General features: G+C 39.7%; 2 protein-coding genes across 9 annotated transcripts in view; both read right to left on the bottom strand.

Moving 5' to 3' along the window:
* The window catches only part of cpm (carboxypeptidase M), a 30,804-nt gene extending 24,984 nt beyond the window's left edge, over window positions 1–5,820 (bottom strand). The window contains exon 1 of one of the 2 annotated variants that reach the window (XM_044186081.1): window positions 5,660–5,820. The gene's annotated coding sequence lies outside the window, so the exon portion shown is untranslated. Of the gene's footprint in view, window positions 1–1,831; window positions 1,975–5,659 lie in introns of those variants that run through there. The other variant, XM_044186082.1, reaches the window with a different exon arrangement.
* A 1,704-nt stretch (window positions 5,821–7,524) lies between these two features.
* On the bottom strand, window positions 7,525–18,134 carry LOC122871539 (nuclear factor 7, ovary-like). Of its 7 annotated transcripts, none has more exons than XR_006376901.1 (3): window positions 18,061–18,134; window positions 14,895–17,350; window positions 7,525–9,858 (listed from the first exon to the last, which is right to left on the bottom strand). XR_006376901.1 is itself a non-coding variant. In XM_044186757.1 (3 exons), exons 2-3 carry the CDS (start codon window positions 17,339–17,341, stop codon window positions 9,799–9,801), a joined length of 1,542 nt encoding a protein of 513 aa, XP_044042692.1. In that variant the 5' UTR covers window positions 17,342–17,350; window positions 18,061–18,134; the 3' UTR covers window positions 7,525–9,798. The 7 variants fall into 7 exon arrangements, 4 of the variants coding, with proteins under 4 accessions (XP_044042692.1, XP_044042689.1, XP_044042690.1 ...); XM_044186757.1 differs by having other exon boundaries at window positions 15,860–17,350; XR_006376900.1 differs by lacking the exon at window positions 7,525–9,858 and adding an exon at window positions 14,391–14,755.
* Window positions 18,135–19,830: the final 1,696 nt, after the last annotated feature.

Genomic DNA, 19,830 nt, shown 5'->3' with positions numbered 1-19,830 from the left:
TGTTAGTAATCAGTTGTTTATTTACACCTCCAGCAGTTAAGGAGCAACATGATCCTTCAGCATGAGGCGTGTCTGTGTCACCTGATGAATGTAAGTCCAGTATTCTCTCTGTCAGCTCTGTGTTTGGTCTCCACCAGCTCCTGAGGGAAATATCTGGCTCTTTAGCTGCTAGATGCTCCACTATGTTTACCAGCTGCTCTCTGACACTGTTAGTGTAAAAATATCTTTTATACCCTGAAAACCTATTTTCTCAAACAGCTTCTTCTTTGAATGATTGTGTCCTACAAGAACAAACTATTTTCTGCCAAAATAAGAATGTTGCAAATCAGGCTAAACATTTCTTAGTGGACGCACCCCTGATTTATTTGTTAGACACTTTATTTGATTTATTTGTTAGATCGATTAATCTTGTTTCTAGCAAAAATGCAGAAACATTTCCTGGTTCAGCTTCACAATTGTGAAGATCTACTGCTTTTTCTTTGTCTTGTGTGATATCAAATTAAATATCTTTGGGTTCTGGACCGTTGGTTGGACAAAACGAGACATTTGAAAACATCACCTTGGGCTTTAGAAAATCGTGACTATCAGTACTTTATTTATCAGTATTTTCTGACATTTTATTTACCGAATAATTAATTGATTAATAGAGAAAATAAATGGAAGATGAAAAGAATAGTTAGTTACAATCCTATTTTGCTGTGTCTGAAAAGAACAATGCCTCGATAAAGCCATTTGTCTGTTGGATGATGGCTGCACACTTAGAAAAAAGCAATTATCTGGAGCAGATAAGTGAGATCAGAGCGTTAACAGCTATATAGAAACCACTCATCCAGAAATTCAGGAAGTTGAGGGTGACTTAAATTAAACCTGTCAGACAGAAACTTGAAGTGAACATGAATTTAGATACGACTGTTCTGTCTAAGTATAGTGTGAAACTGGACCACATTTTGATTTAAAGTTTGTTTTTTCTGTTCACAAACAGACATATTTGATTCATATAATTTATGTTTTGTCCATTTTTTATGTTTCATCAAACAGTAACTGAGCAGCTGCCTGCTTCTGTTCATGACACGTTTTCTGTTCAGGAATTAAAACCCATGTATAACTCTGTAATTACAGTTGTGTGCAGCAGTTTGTGGCGTCTGCAGATCAGATTTAGTTTTGTTTAATCTATTTCTATTTCTACTGATCTACTTCTAAGTATTGTTTCACAGTTAAACTGTGAATCAGTTTAGTTCATTACAGCTGCCAAGCAAACATTGCATTGTATTATTATTGTCTTAACGTCCTCCCATAACATCTGGCAATGGTTCAAAAATAGTTCCAAAATGAAAGTATTTTCCTGACGTTCTAGTGACGTCAAAATATGTTGTTACCTTCATGTTTTTTTAGTTGATTTAATTTTAGTTTTGTTTATGCTACTTAAGTTCTTTTAAATTTGGCCGAGTTCAATATCTAGCTCAATCTTTAACGTCAAAGTTCATCTTTGACCTTGTAAACAGGTAGTTTTGACAAAAAAAAAAAAAAAAACCTTGCATGCACAACTAGATGTAGTGGAAAGCTCTGGAAAAAGTTAAGTGGACCTTGAGATGAAGATTGTTTTGTGAAAACTTGTCAAAACTTTTATAAACAGACACAAACTGACTCTACTGAAATGTCCTGTCTGGTTGTGAAAGCAAGTTAAACAAACAAAGTGAGTTCATATACAGAAGAAACAAACCATAAACAATAGGACATGCATTGATATTTAAAAATATATTATAGAAACAAACTGCAAAAATTCAGGAAAATCCTGTCCGACCACCAATGAGACAACCAACAGATCACATGCCGTGTTCTGTGTAGTAGTATGTTGACCCAAATGCAGATGACCAGGAAGCGGTATGAGGTAAAGTAGCCGGATGCCTACAGTGTTTATTGGGGGTGATGTGGTTTACAGGCAGGTACAGGCAGACAAACAAACAGGCAACAGGAAACTGGGTTACCGGCTGGCAGGGGTGGAAACAGGGAAGTGAGTCCAATGTGGCTAAACAGTCCAATAGGGAGCAGGCAAAGTACAAAATCCAGAATCCAACCAAGGTCCACGGGAGACAAAGAATCCAAAACAGAACTCACGGTAAGAATGCCGGGGAACTGTGCACAGGAACCAGGTACAACAAAAAGTGCACTGAACAAACACTCACAAGACAGGAACAAAACTCAAGACAGCAATCACACCAGACAGGAATCACAGCAAACAGGAATCACAGCAGACAGTAATCACAGCATGCAGTAACAACAATGATCCACTGAACACTGAACAAAGACAGAGACCTGGACTAAATACCCTAGGGGAGGTGAGACAACGAGACACAGGTGCAATGGTAGACTTTGGGCGGATGGCCTGGGGGCTGGACATGTGCGGAGCTGAGGACCTCGGGCAGATGGCCCGGGAGCTGGACAGGTGCGGAGCTGATCTCATGAGGTCTGTGACAAAGATCAACACCATCTGGAGGCCTGGCAGAATGCCAGTGGCACAGGAGGAAGGTCACAGGAGGTCAGCGGTGAAGAGGGAGAGTCACAGGAGGCCGGTGGCGAAGACTGAGACCTTTCGGAGGCCGGCGGCGAAGGCGAAACCCCTCTGGAGGCCGGTGGCGAAGGCAGGACCCTTCAGGAGGCCGGAGAACCAGATCAGGGCCCGGCAACAGGACAGCAGGACACGCAGCCGGCGACCCGGAGCCTGCCACTCCGGCAGAGAAGGAGGGTACTGATGAGATCCAGCAGAGAATTCAGTGGCGTGCTGCGACCCACCAGACGGTTCTGCGACGTGCTGCGGTCCAACCGGGGCAGGAGGTGGCTGTGATCCAGCGGCGACGAGGGATTGGTGGTGCTGCGATCCAGCCGGGAAAAAAGGCGATTGTGATCCAGCGGCAACAAGGGGTTGGTGCTGCTGCGATCCAGCCGGGAAAGGAGGCGACTGCGATCCAGCAGGGTGCCCAGGGACTGGGGGCTGCTGCAACCCAGCAGGGTGCCCAGGGACTGGAGGCTGCTGCGACCCAGCAGGGACAGGGAGCTGCTGCGGCCCAGCAGGGACAGGGGGCTGCTGCGGCCCAGCAGGGACAGGGGGCTGCTGCGGCCCAGCAGGGACAGAGGGCTGCTGCGATCCAGCAGGGAGTGATGGCGGCAGCGGTGCCGGGACTGGAGGCTGCCGCGGTGCAGGCGACCACACAGGGATGCGACCGTGAGCCACACAGGGATGGCCTCCCTCAGCCCAGGCAATGTCGAGAGTCTTGTTTCTACCCAACATCTGATTGCCTCTCTGCGGGACTCGTCCCATATGTCCCTTAGGCACATCAGATTACGGACCATCTGGTCTGCTTCCTCAGACAGCTCTGCTGGGTCCATGATTGGTTGGATCATTCTGTCGTGTTCTGTGTAGTAGTATGTGGACCAAAATGCAGATGACCAGGAAGCGGTATGAGGTGAAGTAGCCGGATGGCTACAGTGTTTATTGGGAGTGATGTGGTTTACAGGCAGGTAGGCAGACAGGTAACAAACAGGCAACAGGAAACTGGGTTACTGGCTGGCAGGGGTGGAAACGGGGAAGTGAGTCCAATATGGTTAAACAGTCCAATAGGGAGCAGGCAAAGTACAAAATCCAGAATCCAACCAAGGTCCACGGGAGACAAAGAATCCAAAACAGAACTCATGGTAAGAATGCCGGGGAACTGTGCACAGGAACCAGGTACAACAAAAGGTGCACCAAACAGCGACACACACCAATGTTAGGAACACTCACAAGACAGGAACAAAACTCAAGACAGGAACAAAACTCAAGATAGGTGCAACAATGATCCAACACTGAACAAAGACAGACACCCAGACTAAATACCCTAGGGGAGGTGAGACAACGAGACAGAGGTGCAAACAATCAAGGAAGGGCCAACAATCAAAACTGGAGGGAAAGCAAACAAAAACAGGAAGTAAAACTGCAAGACACACAAGGGAAGAAGAATACTACAAAATAAAACAGGAAGTGACAAAACCTTAAACTAAAACAGCACAGGAGTGTTATCGAATATTATATTATACTATTGGAACATACTGATGCTATAGGAGCACTATACTTTAACTACTGACTACAGATCTTAAGGGAATATTATAGAAACATCACAGGTACTTCTGAGCACCACAGACACACAATAAGAATATTATAGAAACACAGTGACCATTAAAGTGCTGTCTTTGTGTCTTACTACATTTACTCAAGTACTGTACTTAAGTACAAATTTGAGGTACTTTTCTTACTAGTCTTTTCTTCTCATGCCACCTTCTACTTACTCTGCTACATTTCAGAGGGAAAAATTGTACTTTTTACTTCACTACATTTATCTGACAGCTTTAGTTACTAGTTACATTACAAATTAAGATTTTTGCATGAAAAAGAGTTTCTAAAATATATTTTGTTATAAATTAAACTACCCATCAGTTTATACAAGTACAGCTGAAAAGATTAGTCGACAGAAATTTTAAAACTATTACAAACTATTTTGATAATCGTTTGAGTCATTTTTCATGTGAAAATATTTCATGGTTCCAGCTTCACAAATGTAAACATTTGCTGTTTTTTCTTTATAAAATATTTTAATAATTGTAATGTTTTGTTAATAATGTTGAGGTTTGGACTGTTGGTTGGACAAAACAAGCATTGTGAAGGCGTCACTGGGTCATTGTGATGGCATTTCACACTATTTTCAGATTTTTTTTTTATAAACCAAACAATCAATCGATTAATGGAGAAAATAATCAGCAGATGAATCCAGAATGAAAAGCATCATCAGCTGCAGTCCGATACAAAACAGTTCAAAATGAGCTCCACCTCAACCAGCTACAGCAGCAACATCCTGTTTTTACATTAATGCACGAGCTGTGGTGGAATGTAACTAAGTACATTTACTCAAGTACTGTACTTAAGTACAACTTTAACATACTTGTACTTTACTTGAGTAATTCCATTTAATGCTACTTTATTCTTCTACTCCACCACATCTCAGAGACAAATATTGTACTTTTTACTCCACTACATTTATTAGTTACTTTTCTCATAAAACAAAAAAACATGATATGCTGATATGATATGATGATAATCTACCAGGTGGCATACAAAGTATCTAAAATTGGCTCTGCATTGATGAACTAGGCTACAACATTAAAATATTCTTACAGTGATAAAAACAGAATAATATAATATTCTGTAATAACACTTTTTAAGGTGCCATTCTGCAGTACCAAAAGTACTCATACTTTTACTTTTGATACTTTGAGTACATTTTGCTGATAATGCTTCTGCACTTTTGCTTAATTAACATTTTGAATTCAGGACTTGTAATGGAGTATTTTTAGACTATGGTATTTCTACTTATACTTAAGTAAAGGATTTGAATACTTCTACCACCACCGTGCATGAGAAATAATAATCTAATGATATAATATATAATAGTATAACGGTCATAGGGGACACTTTTCTGCATTGACTACTTTTATAGCCTACATTTTCCTGATTATACTTACATACTTAAGTAAAGGATTTCAATACTTCCTCCGCCACTTATTATAGGAACACTATAGGAATGTTCCTGAAGCAGCAGAGCGCTGATTGCTGATCGGTCAGAGGTCTCACCTGTCCGCTGCCTGTCGGTTCGCCGGTTCGTGTGTCGCCGCTGTCACCGACCAACACCGGCAGAATGACGAGACTCCTGCTCCTGCAGAGGTGAGACAGTTTAGAAGAGGAGTCTATCTCTGTCGCTTCTATGAATGAATGTTACTTATTCACCAACGGATCTCCCTCTCTCGCTCCGGGAGGGGCGGAGCTTAGAAAAGTGTGTGTGTGTGTGTGTGTGTGTGTGTGTGTTCGGCGCAAACACACCGATTCAACAGGTTTATGAATGAAACAGACTGATGATTCATTTAGAAAGAAGGAAAAAAGCCACCTTTTTTTGAACAAATGTGTGTTTTATCTTATTCACATTCAAGGCCATTTGCTGTATGTATTATATCTCAATGTGTAATATGAATCTAAAGTGTAAATTAAATTAAAATCAATAGTAATTTGCCTACACTGAAGGGAAGTTAAAAACAAGAAGGAGGCTACCGTTTTTGTTACATTGTGACATTTTTGAGGGCACTTAAATACATTTACACAGAATTCAGACACTCAAATAAAATGGCGGACAGTACATATAACAACTGCTAACAGCAGCATGCTAACGTCCACACAGTGACAATGCTAACATGCAGATGTTTAGCTGGTATAATGTTTACTGTTTACAATCTTAGTTTAGCGTGTTAGCATGCTAGCATTTGCTAATTAGCACCAACTAAGAGAAAAGAGGTTTTAGGGGACCTTGACAAAGCTGTAAGTGCTTTGAAGAGGTAGGGTCCTTGAGGAGGTTGTAGGGTCCTTGAAGAGGTTTTAGGGGTCATTGACGAGGTTGTTAGGTTCCTTTAAGAAGTAGTAGGGTCCTTGATGAGGTTGAAGGTATTCCTGAGTATGTTGTAGGGGTCAGACAGAAGACAGGACTGCCAACTTTTCAATTTGGTTTGGAGTGGGATTCGGTATCGGTGAAGCTGGTGCACTTTATGAGTAGGCCTTCTGTGACATTACCCACTGCAGGGGTCGGGGTCATCGCTCCTCAACCCCCAGGAATTTTGTTTAAAAAGTTCACCAGCCAAATTCACAATTTTAAAGCATGTGTAGATTGTTGATCAGCATACTTGCCAACCTCTAGACATCAGAGCCTAAATCAGGAGACCAAACCGAACCTGGGTATCTGGGGATCTTCCCCCAGAAAATCGTTCATTTCAGAGACTGTTTTCCTGCGTTCTAGTGAATTTATGGAGTTTAAGGAGTTGAATTTTGTTCACATATATTATTAGCAGTTGCTATTGGTGATTTGATTTTCAAATCTCTAGTAAATCTGTCAAGGGTGTATCATTGGTTGGAAAAGTGTGTGTGTGTGTGTGTGTGTGTGTGTGTGTGTGTGTGTGTGGGGGCATTTGAGTACTATTTTCTGCATTTAAACATGCTTTTATCATATTATCAGCTATTTAAAAGCAGCACATTATGATTAAAAAGGCTGCCATGCTTAGTTTAATCATTCTGCCAGAAAAGTGGTAAATATAGATCAGAAAAAGCCGTCTTACTCTTTGCATATTTAACCCAGAACCTTACTGAACATCACATGCTGGGATATCAGCAATACTTTGAAGAATACGACTGGTAGATCTATGACACATTATTTATGGCACTATCAACAGATAATTTTCCAATTGCAACTTCAATCACAACATATAAGAAATGTGATTCATGAATATACATATATATATTATGAAGTCACACACTGTCAATATCAAGATCACTGTAAATTACTGTGTTAGCTTTTGTTTAAGTTCAAATCCAGTGTCTAGTACTCTTCATTATGAGGAGTACATTATGATTATATCTTCTTACTGTAACTCAAAATACATGCTTTTTTAAATTCCCTTTTAAAAAAATATAAAAATAAAAAACATTGTATAGCCACCATCTCATTGTCATAAAAGTAATGGCTAATATAGGAACATGTTCCTTCTTACCTTCATGTATGCATACTTAACTTTTACATTCACAACATGGTAAAAGACATCAATTAATCAATGACAGACAGAGATCAATTCATCAAACTTGCTGTTGTTGGCGACGCTTAATTTTTTACATTTTTCCATCGCAAAACTCTACCAGTAGGCTTACCATTACCACTCTAGTCACAAACTGTCTGCGACTCACAGCACAAGAGTGGGTCCACTAGATTACTATCCCTGCATATGCTGGTGTCGCATCAGCTGGGCGGAGTTGATTCATACATTACTGCGTGAGAAAATGGACGTGTCGCGTGAGAGTCCCACGGTCAATGTGTGAGAGTTGGCAACCCCGATGAAGAGGTTGTAGGATCATTGAGGAGGTTGTAAGAGCCCCTAAGGAGGTTGCAGGCATCATTGATGAGGTTGTAGGATTTCCTGAGCACATTGAAGGGGTCCCTGAAGAGGTTGTAGGGTTCCTTGAGGAAGTTGTCGTGGACCTTGAGGAGGCTGTAGGAGTCCGTAGGAGTCCTGGAGCACTTTTTAGTCCGTGAGGATGTTGTAGGAATCCTTGAGAGGGTTGTATAGATCGTTAAGGAGGTTGTAGAGGCCCTTAAGGAGGTTGTAGCAATCCTTGAAGATGTTGTAGAGGCCATTGAGGAGGTTGTAGGGGTCGTTGTGGTTGTTTGAGTCCTTGAGGATGCTATAGGGACTTACGATTTACTAATACTGATTTACTAATACTGATGAGTATAAGAAAATCCAAAATGTTTGAATTCATGATAATAAATGTTTTGAACTGATTATTATTCATTCGTGCTGTCAGTCTCTATCTGCTATAGTCATGGTATTCAATAATAACCTTATTATTCAGAGAAAATTATGTTTCATATGAGTTTAAGGGGTTGTCAACCTTAAATTAAACATAAATTAAATAATTAAAGTCCTTAATCTTGAATTTAGAGACAGACTGAGAAGACTGATAAACATTCAGAGCTTCACTTCGGTCTAATGAGGGTTAAATTCAGGTATTTTACCCTTAAAAGTGACTCATTCAGCACATTTCACCTTTTCTTAATATAAAAAGTTAGCGTTTAGTGGTGTTTACAGTTAAAACCAGTTAAAAGTTTGTATGGAATTTGAAAGATTCTACTTTGGTGCCCCCAAGTGGCAGCATTAAACATTTATTCCGTCAATTTGCTGTATATATTGTTTTTCAGACTATGATTTGCTATTAGATAATCGGTTTGTTTATTCATACTGTAAAAACAATAAAATATGATTCATAAACAAATAATGATGGGCACAGATTTCTACCCTAAAAATCTGACCCAAACTCTCCCTAACCTTAACATAAACAGAACCAGTTTCCACATAATATTAACCATTTTAACACCTAAACTTAAACATTTTGGATTTTATGTCTTTAAACTCTAGGCCCAGGTCTTCTGCTGGTAACCCTGCAGTGATCCAAAATTTTGACATTCATTCCTTTAAGTAAGACTCACACCACGAATAAAGAGGGAAGAGGTCTTGCTTTGACAGAAACCAGCTGAAAACTGCAGGAGGCTTCGGTGGCACCAGGTTGGGTTCATGGTGATTTGGCACCATCTGTTGGTTGCAGCTCTAAACTACAACATTTAATGGCATTTGAAGAAGGTTTACTAAAATAGTGTATATCCCCGTGCGATGTCTTTCATGATAGGTCCATAATTACCTACATAACATGATTTTACCCAGAGGCTGATTCTGATACTTTTGTACTTTTACTTTCATTTTAAATGCAGGACTTTTACTTAACAACAGTATTTCTACACTGTGGTATTGCTACTTTTAAGTATAAAATATAAATACTTCTCCCACCACTGCCTGAGAGGGTCCAGTGGGGAAGCTTTAGGGGCCTTAAAGGGGTTGTAGGTGTCTTGAAGATTGAAGTTGTAGGGGTCCCTGAGAAGACTGTTATGTGGTTCCTGAAGAGGTTGTAGAGGTCCTTGAAAGGGCTGTAGGGGTCCTTGAAAGGGTTGTAGGGGTCCTTGAAAGGATTGTACAGTTCTTGAAGAGATTGCAGTGAACCTTGAGTAGGTTAGGTTGCAGTGGTCCCTGAGGATGTTACTGTGCTCCTTGAGGAGGTTGCAAGGTCATGGGGTGTTTGAGGAGGTCCCAGGTTTCATTGAGGAGGTTCTAGTTGCAGCCAGGAGTCTTTTAAGAGGTTGTAGGGGTCCTTGAGGAGGATGAAATTTTTGTCTTTTCCCCAAAGTGCACCTGGAGGTGGGAAACATTTGAAAAAATAAAATGTCACCTCAACACATAAATCCTCAGAAAAACATTTTTACTGACTATAAGTTTTAATATTTTAAATTGATCATGGTGTTCACAGTCACAAACTCAGTTTGATGTATGTTGGTGCAAATATTGTATCATTTTCTGTTAGTATAAAACAGTACAGAGCGTTCAGTATATTTTTCTTCTCTTTCAGTTGAATCAAAATTGAAATTAATATTCTGGCATTTCCCTCACTCTGTGTCAGGTGTAGTTTTCTGCTTTTTCATCTTATGCTTGCATTAAAGTGAACCGACAGCACTGAAAGTGTTTTTAATCCTCTGTCTTGTACGTTAAGGTAATAAATGTCGGAGTAATTGTGGCTCGGGGGGCCAGCTGGCTGATTGACAGCTAATTTAAACAGACATGGTGAAGGAGATGAGAGGCGAGGTTCAGAAACAGGAAGTTAATGAAGCTGGAGGGATGAGCGACAGGTACATCACTGATACACTCATCTGTCCAATCTGTGTAATTGAAACCTTATTTAGTAAAATGCGGTGATGCTGATTCACCCATTTTCTCTGAAACCAAAGACCACAGAACAAAAAACCTGAAAATAAAGAATGAGTCTCTATAAACTATTTCCAACTCAACAGACAGACACCGATACAAGTGGAATATATGGAGATTATCTGTCTCAGTTGGACTTTGAGAGGCTCCAGTGGTCCTTGAGGAGGTTGCAGGAATGACTGGAGAGGTTGTAGGCCATGTAGGCGGCCTTAAGGAGGTTGTACAATCACAATTCATCCTCTCGGCACCATGAATGTCTGTGCCAAACTGACAGATAATCTCCATATATTCCACTTGTATCTGTGTCTGTCTTTTGGGTTTGATTTAAAGTTTAGAGAGGCCAAATTTCATGGCAATCCATCCAATCCGATTTACTCAAAACCACAAATGTCAGCTTCGTGGTGGAGGAAAAGTGAGCAGAAAGACAGGAAACGGGGGAAACAGCTAGCCTACAGCACCTCTAAAGCATGATATAAAAAATATAAAAAGAACGTTCTAAAATTAACACGTTATATCTCGTTTGTTTAATCTGTACAAAAACCAAAGTGTAAAAGCGGCATTTTAGCATGCTGATGTTAGCATTTAGTTCAAAGTACCACTAAGTTTAGCCTCACAGAGCTGCTACCATGGCTGTATACTTTGTCTAAAACTTATTTGATGACAGACAGTGAAGCCCATGTTGCCAATTTCATCGATTGGGCTGCCATGGTTTCATTCTCCACATTCTTATCTCTGAAGTCAGTTATTTAGGTAGATGTGTATCTGTGTTGCCCGTATATAAAAGTTGCACAGCTGGTTTATCTGTCAACTTGTGTAACAGACTGTGCTTGACTGTGTACTGGATTTATCAGACCACTTCAGGGAGAACAAGAGGCATCTAGGGTGAAGCTTAACCAATCAGAGGCTTGAAATGTATCTCTACAGCACAATTCATACACAAGGCAAGTTCCTGAAGCAGGAACTGAGTGAACAAACGTAGACAAACAATGAAACAAGATAATGGACAGGTGTGAGTGCTGAAGGAAATGTCTGTTCCCTCTGCATCCAGGAGATTCCATTTAAACCACATCTTACACACACACACACACACACACACACACACACACACACACACACACACACACAGTGGTGGAAAAATAATTCAGATGTTTTACTTAAGTAAAAGTAATAATATCAAGTAAAACTCTTGCATTCAGTAAAAAAAAGGAAACGTATATAAGTATTATCATCAAAATGTACTTAAAGTGTGACAGTAAAAGTCATCACTGTGCAGTAAAACGCTCCTGTCAGTGTTTTATTATATCTGATGTTTCTGGATTCATATTCCTGCTGCATTAATGTGTGTGTTGCATTTTACTGCTGCAGATGTTTAAGGTTCAGCTCATTTTAAGATCATCATATGTTTGTAGCGTTGCTGTCCTGTGAGAACCACGTATCTCTAAAAAGTCTTCCTGAGCTCAGAGAAACTAAATGTCTGTTAGGCATGTAGGGCTGGGTTTGCGATTAGTGAAGGCTTATTGAAAGAGTGAGAACTAGACAAACAAGCAGCACAGTGACACACCTTTACCTGTACTACGTTTTTCGTGGAGTTTCCTTGTCTTTTTCATTTTTACATTCAGTGTTTCTCACCAAAACATAATGTTTGAGGGGTTGGTGTTCAATCACATTTTATCGAATCTGAATCCTTTTAAAACACTTACTAAATCAGATTGGATTCAGCTTTCAACATTTATAACAAAAAACATGTGCTGCTTCACATTAAAAGCATCCAATTGGCAAAACACAAGGTGGTTGTTATTGTGAATCAGTTACAGGAAACGCGATATAATTTGTCAAAGCGGTTAGTGTTGACTGCGATCAATCATCAAAAATGCATCTACAAAATGATGTACATTTTCTGCATTTTATGACAGTGGATCGATACTAAAACAAAACAATTTGCTAATGAAGAGTATGATTAACTAATGGCTTATAAATGGTTTATAACTGATCTTGGTAGCACTTTACATAACAGCTTGATAATAACATGGCGATAGTGGGTAATAGTTTGATAATAAAGAGGTAATAATTCAGTAATACCATGTTATTACCATAGTAATAATCAGGTAATAGCTTGGTATTAACAATGGGTATATCTGGGTAATATTAAACTGTAATAATATGTGGTTGTGGGCCAAAGTTGATGTTATTTGACTAAAAACTAGGGGTATATCGTTAGGATTGTATCTTTATCATATCCATACTATTATCGGCCTGGTTCTTTATCACTACTAAAGAATTGGGTTTTTTCAAAATTATTTAAAAAAATAAATTCCGAACAGGATTAGAATTGATTCATATTTTATATAGGCTATAACTAAATATTGTTTCTAGAGCAGCAATAGTCAAGTTCACAACAGCAAATATTTCACTGGAAATAAATCAAAAATGTCAGTAAAATAAAAAGCCCAGTATTCCTGACATCAAAATACTAAGTGAAGTTTAAAAAGAATGAAGAACACAGTATCAGTCCTTCCTCCTGTCCTCCTCCCTCTGGTGCTGCAAAGCAGGTGGAAATATCGTTTTTCTACTTTGTCCACTGTGGCCACTAAATTTTATTTTATTTATATAACGCCAATTCATAACAGAAGTTCTCATTGCACTTTTCCTATAGAGCAGAAGGCAGACAGAAGGAGAGAGAGATGAGAATGCACATAATTACAGGAGAGAGAATTGGAGTTAGTAACATGCAGTAATGGGATAAAAATGCATACAAATGGAGAGGGAGAGTAGAGTAGAGAGGAGAGAGGTGCATCATGGGATGTCTCCTGGCAGTCTAGACCTATAGCAGCATAACTAAGGGATGGTTCATGACTCACCCAAACCAGTCCTAACTATAAGCTTTATCAAAGAGGAGCATCTTAAGCCTACTCTTAAATGTGTAGGCTTAAGGGTAATTACCAGATTATAATGCTGAACTTCCTTGTTATTTCAAAAATCCCCTTTCGTTTCATGGAAATACTGTACAAATTTACCATGTTACCATGACTAGTTTCTATGTAACAACCATGAACGAATCATGGCTAAATGCTATGAGGTGTAGTATGTGGTGCACAGTTTAAGGACCCAAATGCAGAAGACCAGGAAGCGGTAAGTGGATGAGGCAGCAGGATGACTTCAGTATTTATTGGGTGATGTAGCTCACAGGCAAGTTCAGGCAGGCAGACAGGCAACAAACAGGTAACAGGCAAGTGGGCAGATACAGGTCCAGGTAATGGAAAACGGTTTACAGGCTGGCAGTGGTCGAAACCAGGAAACAAGTCCAACAAGGCCAAACAAATCCGACAAGGAGCAGGCAAAGTTCAAAGTCCAGAATCCAGACACGGCCCAAGGGAGACAAAGAATAACTCCAACAGAACTCACCAGAAACAACTGCCTGGCTGCTTGACATAAGCACAAAGGTACAATGACCCGACAATGAACAGAGGAAAAGACCCGGACTAAATACACTAAGGTTGGTGAGACAACGAGACACAGGTGTAAACAATCAAGGAGGGCCAAGAATCAAAACTGGAGGGAAAGCAAACAAAGACAGGAAGTAAAACCACCAGACACGCAAGGGGAGGAGAATACTACAAAACAAAACAAAACAGGACAAAATCTCAAACTATGACACTAAATGCTTAACTACCTGTTTTTTAGGGTGTAGCATGGGAAATTATTTTGCTGAGCGGGTAAAATTTTGAGCTGAGAGACAGACCGATAGGCAGAGAGACACATTTTGAATCAATCAATCAATCAATCAATCAATCAATCAATCAATCAAGCAATCAAGCAAGCTTTATTTCTATAGCACCTTCCAACAACTGAAGCTGAACCAAAGTGCTGTACAACATTAAAAACAAGAGAAAAAATAATAATGATAATAACAAATAATAATAAAAGTACAAATAGGTCAGCAGAGCACATTACAACATTAAGATAAAGAGAAGTGTCACAGGGCCACTAAGTGTTAAAAGCTATTCTAAATAAGTGGGTTTTAAGTTTGGCTTTGAACAAAGGCAAGACTGACAGAAAGAACAAGAAAACAGAGACAGACCCCCACTGAAAAAGTTAAGGTTCAGTTTGAGATAAGATTGGCTAAATCTTTGAGCTTTTGAGGAAATCTGAAATCCAGACCATCATATTTCCATAATCTGCCTCATATCCTAACCAACCAGCCCAGACACACTCATCTCCATTCCCATCATGCACCTGTCCTCTGACATATTACCATAATCCATCCAGCCTGTACAGACTTTCAGCTGTAGTTTTGTAAGGATGCACTCTGCGAGGTGCAGCTGGAATTGCACTGATATAACACATGACAAAAAACTCTTAGTGGACATAGACTTTCATCAGTGAATACAAGTGACTTTGAGATTTTTGTTATGGCAAGTCAAATTATTTATGACAATAGCCACAGTTGCATAATTAAAGTTATTGCATACCTTTTGCCATTCTGCTTCAGCCTTTTGTCTGTTTTGATCCTCTTAACCAAACATCTCTTCCATCCTCGACATTTTCTTTGTTTCCCCTTACTTGCTGAAAAAGATTTTAGAGGATGAGGCTTCTGTAACAGTAAAAATGTGCCCATACTTGCTGATACATTTTGCCTTAAATGTAATGTTTTTCTTTGTAAATTCTTCAGACAATAACCCCTCTGAGGCCAGTATTGTTAAAGTACTTGATTACGTGTTTCAGTGCTGGGTGATCTCCCCCGAAATCCCAAAATCTTCCAGAAATCACTGAGCACTGAAATTACCCAGCATTTTTAAAAGTCAGACATATCATTGATTCGCATTTTGAAGATTCTCTAAACCTTACCGCTCACCGTGGGTGCACACTAAGTCTGCCAATGCCTGCTCAGTGCCTTCACAATGCCGTAGGCTTCCTGTCCAATGCATTCTAGTTCTTCCTGCGAGCCACCAATTGTCTTCTCATCACAGTCTAGCGCCTTCTCAGCACTATTCTGTAGTTGACTGGCACCATCCAGCATCTTCCCAGGACAGCCTGGTACTATATTATATATATTGTATATTGTTACAGTTCTCTGTTTGTATCCCCGTTGGCTAACCTTCACCCTGACTAAAGATTTTTAGAAACATACTGAACCTGATAAGATATATAATATATATGATTATATTAGACTAGATTTAGCCATAATTAATGTGTTGCTGCTTTAAGTATAAAAAATAGAAGGGTTTTGAAAAAATAATAATTAGTTTACTGCGTATTGATTGACAGGAGAGATAATCAGAGGGGCGGAGTTTCTGCCACCGTCATTAGTACCAGGACTGAAGAATGGGTAGAGTTTCTCAGTGAAGGTGCAGCCAGTAAATGAGTAGAGAAGAACTGCAGCATCCATGTCATAAAAGGAAACCAGACCCTCCTCATAATCCACAAACACTCTCACCTTTTCAACATGATAATTCACCGAGAGAAGGACAGACTGGCTAGCAAGTGCAAAGTACTGTTTTCTATTCCTCAGAAATATAGCCCAGATGCCATTCTCAGGGTTTTGTTTGATTTCTGTCTTCCTGTTGACCGACTCTTTGGCCATTCCTAATATCCATGAAGTCTTTCCTTTAACTTCAACATCATAGTAAAATTTTCCACAAGAGAAACTCTGTTTTCCCAAGACAACAATTGCAAGTTCAAATCTTTTTGAGTTGTCTGGTACTTTCTTCCATACATCACCAATGTGTACTTGTTTCCCATCATCAGACAGGATGAGAGCAGGATGTGCTGTATCAGGATCCAGAGTCACATCCACTGCATTCTGCTGGACGGTCTTCAGCTCAGCTTCATGCAGCTTCTTAATCTCATTTCTGACTGTGTCTGTCAGCTGATCCACAGCACTCACCATAGCTGTCCTCAGGATTCCTTCATATGATGCTGGACAAATGCTGATCTCTGTCCAGTCTTTAGTGAGTGGAGCAGCGTTCAGGGACGGGAAGCTCTGGAGGAAGTGGAGGTGGTCTTTTGAGCGTGAGAGCTGCTCCACCTCAGTCCGGCTCCTCATCAGCTCAGAGATTTCCTGCTCAAGCTCTTCGGTGAAACCTTTGGCCTGTTTCTCTGTCATTTTCTGCTTCTCTTCAATCATCCCGATGAACTTGGCCTTGGCTCTTTCCAAAGACTGTATCAAAGTGGTGAAGACCTGAACACCATCTGCCATCTCTCTGTCTGCAGCTTCCTTGCTGAGCTTTACCGAATGTTTGATTTTCTGATTTTTCAGTCGTCTCTCCTGGATCTTCTGCTGAATTGTAGCCTCTGTTGTCCTAAGCTCTGCCTTCTTTACTTCATATTCTCCCTTTAGAGGAACAATGTGGTGAAATATGTGACTTGAGTCAGTGCAGGACCGACATATGGGCATTTGTTCATTCTTGCAGTAGAGCTCCAGAGGTTTGCCATGCTCAGTACACATGCTGCCTGCCACGTTCTCCACAGTATCAAACAGCTGATCAGTTTTCAGGCTGTACACTGTTTGATGAATCTTTACATTAGTTGCAAAGTAGATGGTCAGACACACCAAACCTAATGCTAACAACAGGTAGGACTTCAGGGCTGTCCGTTTAGGTCTAGTAGGAACGTCATACGAAACGTTTCCAGATTTGGCAACGTGTTGTACTGAGCTGTTGCTGGCTTTCTTTCCAGCTGACTGTCTGAACTGAACAGCCATGTCAGATATGAAAATATTGACCCCAAGCTTATATTTTTTATCAACACGCTCTTTACACATGGGACAGTGGTGCTGGGAATTAAAATTTAAGTGCTGTGTGATGCAGTTTTTGCAGAAGTTGTGTCCACAGGGTAATGTGACTGGGTCAGTGAACACATCCAGACAGATGCAGCACAAAAGCTGCTCTTCAGTCAGTAGATAGTTTGCAGCCGACATGTTGATACTCTGCAACCAAAACAGAAAAGGTGACATACCAGTGTCATTACGCAACTCTTCTATTTTTTGCATTATTGGAACTTAGCAAACATTAAGCAAACATTAAATGTGGTGACAACAAATTCAACTCAGTGAAAAAAAGAACTACTGAAGGCAAAAAAGCCTACTCAGATTTTACATGGTTTATTTTTTCCCCCAAAAATCAAAACATATTATACAACCAGAAATCTACACATAGTACCTTTAATGTGAGATGTTTTTGATGTTATATACCGGCATCATTCTACTGTAGAAAGCTATAAAAGCAACAACAAACGGAAGCTTAATTTCAGCTGTAATGCTGACTGTTTAAATTGTTCTCCTCAGTGGCAGAAGGCTCCCTATAAGCTTGAAAAGTGTCTGTTAAAAATTGACCCTATATAGAGAACAGCAGCTGTTGTCATCTGAAATTCATGTCACTTACAGTACGGACAAGTTTAATATTGGAAAAAAATAATATAGCATGCATGTAAACCTCTCAAACCTGTAATGTCTCATAATCCACTCCTTGTCTGTACAAACTTCATTATAACAACAACAGTTCATTAATCCATATTTTGGCTAAACAACTTTTTGCAGCCACATTTCAAGTTTACAGTGGTGAGTATTTCATCCTCCAAATATACATTTTAGATGGAGTACCCCTTAAAACACAGTAACAAAAAACAAACTGTACTAACCTGTGTATGCTAAAGACTCTGCTGTGTTGTTGAAACTGATCCGGACTGCAGCTCTACTGTCAGTCTGAGCGCAATACTAGAGGAAGTTGAAACTCTGCCAACCCTGCTAAAACTATTTACTAGAGGCCAGCCTATAAACCCATGAAAATAATCACAAGAATGCTCTGACTCAATTCAATTCATTTTGATAACTTACTTCAGTTAAAGGTAAAAAAATAAATAAATCAACCCCATGTAGCATTCATAAGCAGTCTATAAACATTAAATAAGTGGTTTATAATACACTATGATGCAGTTGTAAGCAGATAGAATTTGTATATAAATTTGTCAACAACTATAGCTCCTCCTGTAGACACCCATAAGTGGAGGCTGAAGTATAAACAATGAATGACAATCTAGTAAAATACAGTTGTAATAATATCAAAATTGTCTTCATAGAAGAAGTTGGAATTGTTGACAAATACTGCAGCAGCAGGCCCCCTTGTCTTCACCCTTCCTTGCCGGGGAGGTTGAGGTAAAGAGTCCCAGACTCTAATCTTGTCTTTCTGTAGGTTTACTTCAAGCGTCTGCAGACGGACTCACAGCAACAAAACATACATCAATAAAATCTGCTCTGAATGAGTACAGAGGAAAAAGAGCATCAGTTATTTATCCAGCCTTCAGGGTCAGGTTCCTCAACCCGGGGAGAAGAGTGTCCCTGAAGTCTGGACATAACAGTCACTAAGATGTTTTGTAGTTCCATGTCATCATTATTAGTGTACTGTTTTCATCACGCAGTCCAAACAATCATACATAGATCAAGTATTGACGCCAAACAATTATGTATAGCATCTGTATGTAATTATATCAGCGAGTCCGTTTGTTCTTTCCATTACAATACTTATATACTATTTTGTTCCTAAAAATCACACTTAATCCATAAAGTTTTAGCTTTATGTTGTAGCTCTTTTCATGGGTCCATGGCTGAGTCCTCCCCTAACAAAAGATGCAGTTTAAGAGGGGAGTCTGCCATTTGGGACCCTAGTTCAATCTTGTTATTGTGGACTTTAAATTTTGTTATTTTTCCAGTGTAAGTGTAAATACTTTCTGTCAAAGAAATTATTAATAGTGTGATATTAAACTGGACAATTAGAAGTCTGGTGCTTGGAGACAGAGCATGAGGGTCTGTGTCTCAGTCATCAAGGAGGATGTTGTAGTTACAGGGTGACGATAACAGCAAGGTCACAGAATTAGCAAAAAATGAGAACAGAATTGAAACTTGCTCTCACATTTCTTAGGCTGTGTAATCAAATGCATATAGTGCATATATAGTTGTGAGAAAAACATGATTTTTTCAAATCATAAGGGGAAAGACTGTATATCGCACACTATTGTTGCAACAACCAGAAGAGAGACCCATTAATTTACACACTAACAACAAGAACTTACATGTACATCCATATGTGAATCCATCATGTGCATAACCTTCATAGGAAATAGAAATATATATACTATATCGCAATAATATCCATCTGCATTCATAAAAAACAACAGCAGTTCATCATTTAAACCCCCCAGGGTACTCATTCTGTAAGTAATGTATCCAATAGACCTCTCTCTGAAGAAGTTTCCTCTCCCTATCTCCTCCCCTCAACAGTGGCCTAACAACCTCAATTCCCATGAACCATAGCATACAAACTCCATGGCCAGCAGAATTAAAGTGTCTGGCTTCAGGAGACCTCTCATCCCTATTTCTGATGCTACTCTTGTGCTCAGAAATCCTTACTCTTA

The sequence above is a fragment of the Siniperca chuatsi genome, linkage group LG23 (assembly GCF_020085105.1).
Source record: "Siniperca chuatsi isolate FFG_IHB_CAS linkage group LG23, ASM2008510v1, whole genome shotgun sequence".
Taxonomy (NCBI): Eukaryota; Metazoa; Chordata; class Actinopteri; order Centrarchiformes; family Sinipercidae; genus Siniperca; species Siniperca chuatsi.
This window is presented reverse-complemented; position numbering and strand designations above follow the sequence as displayed.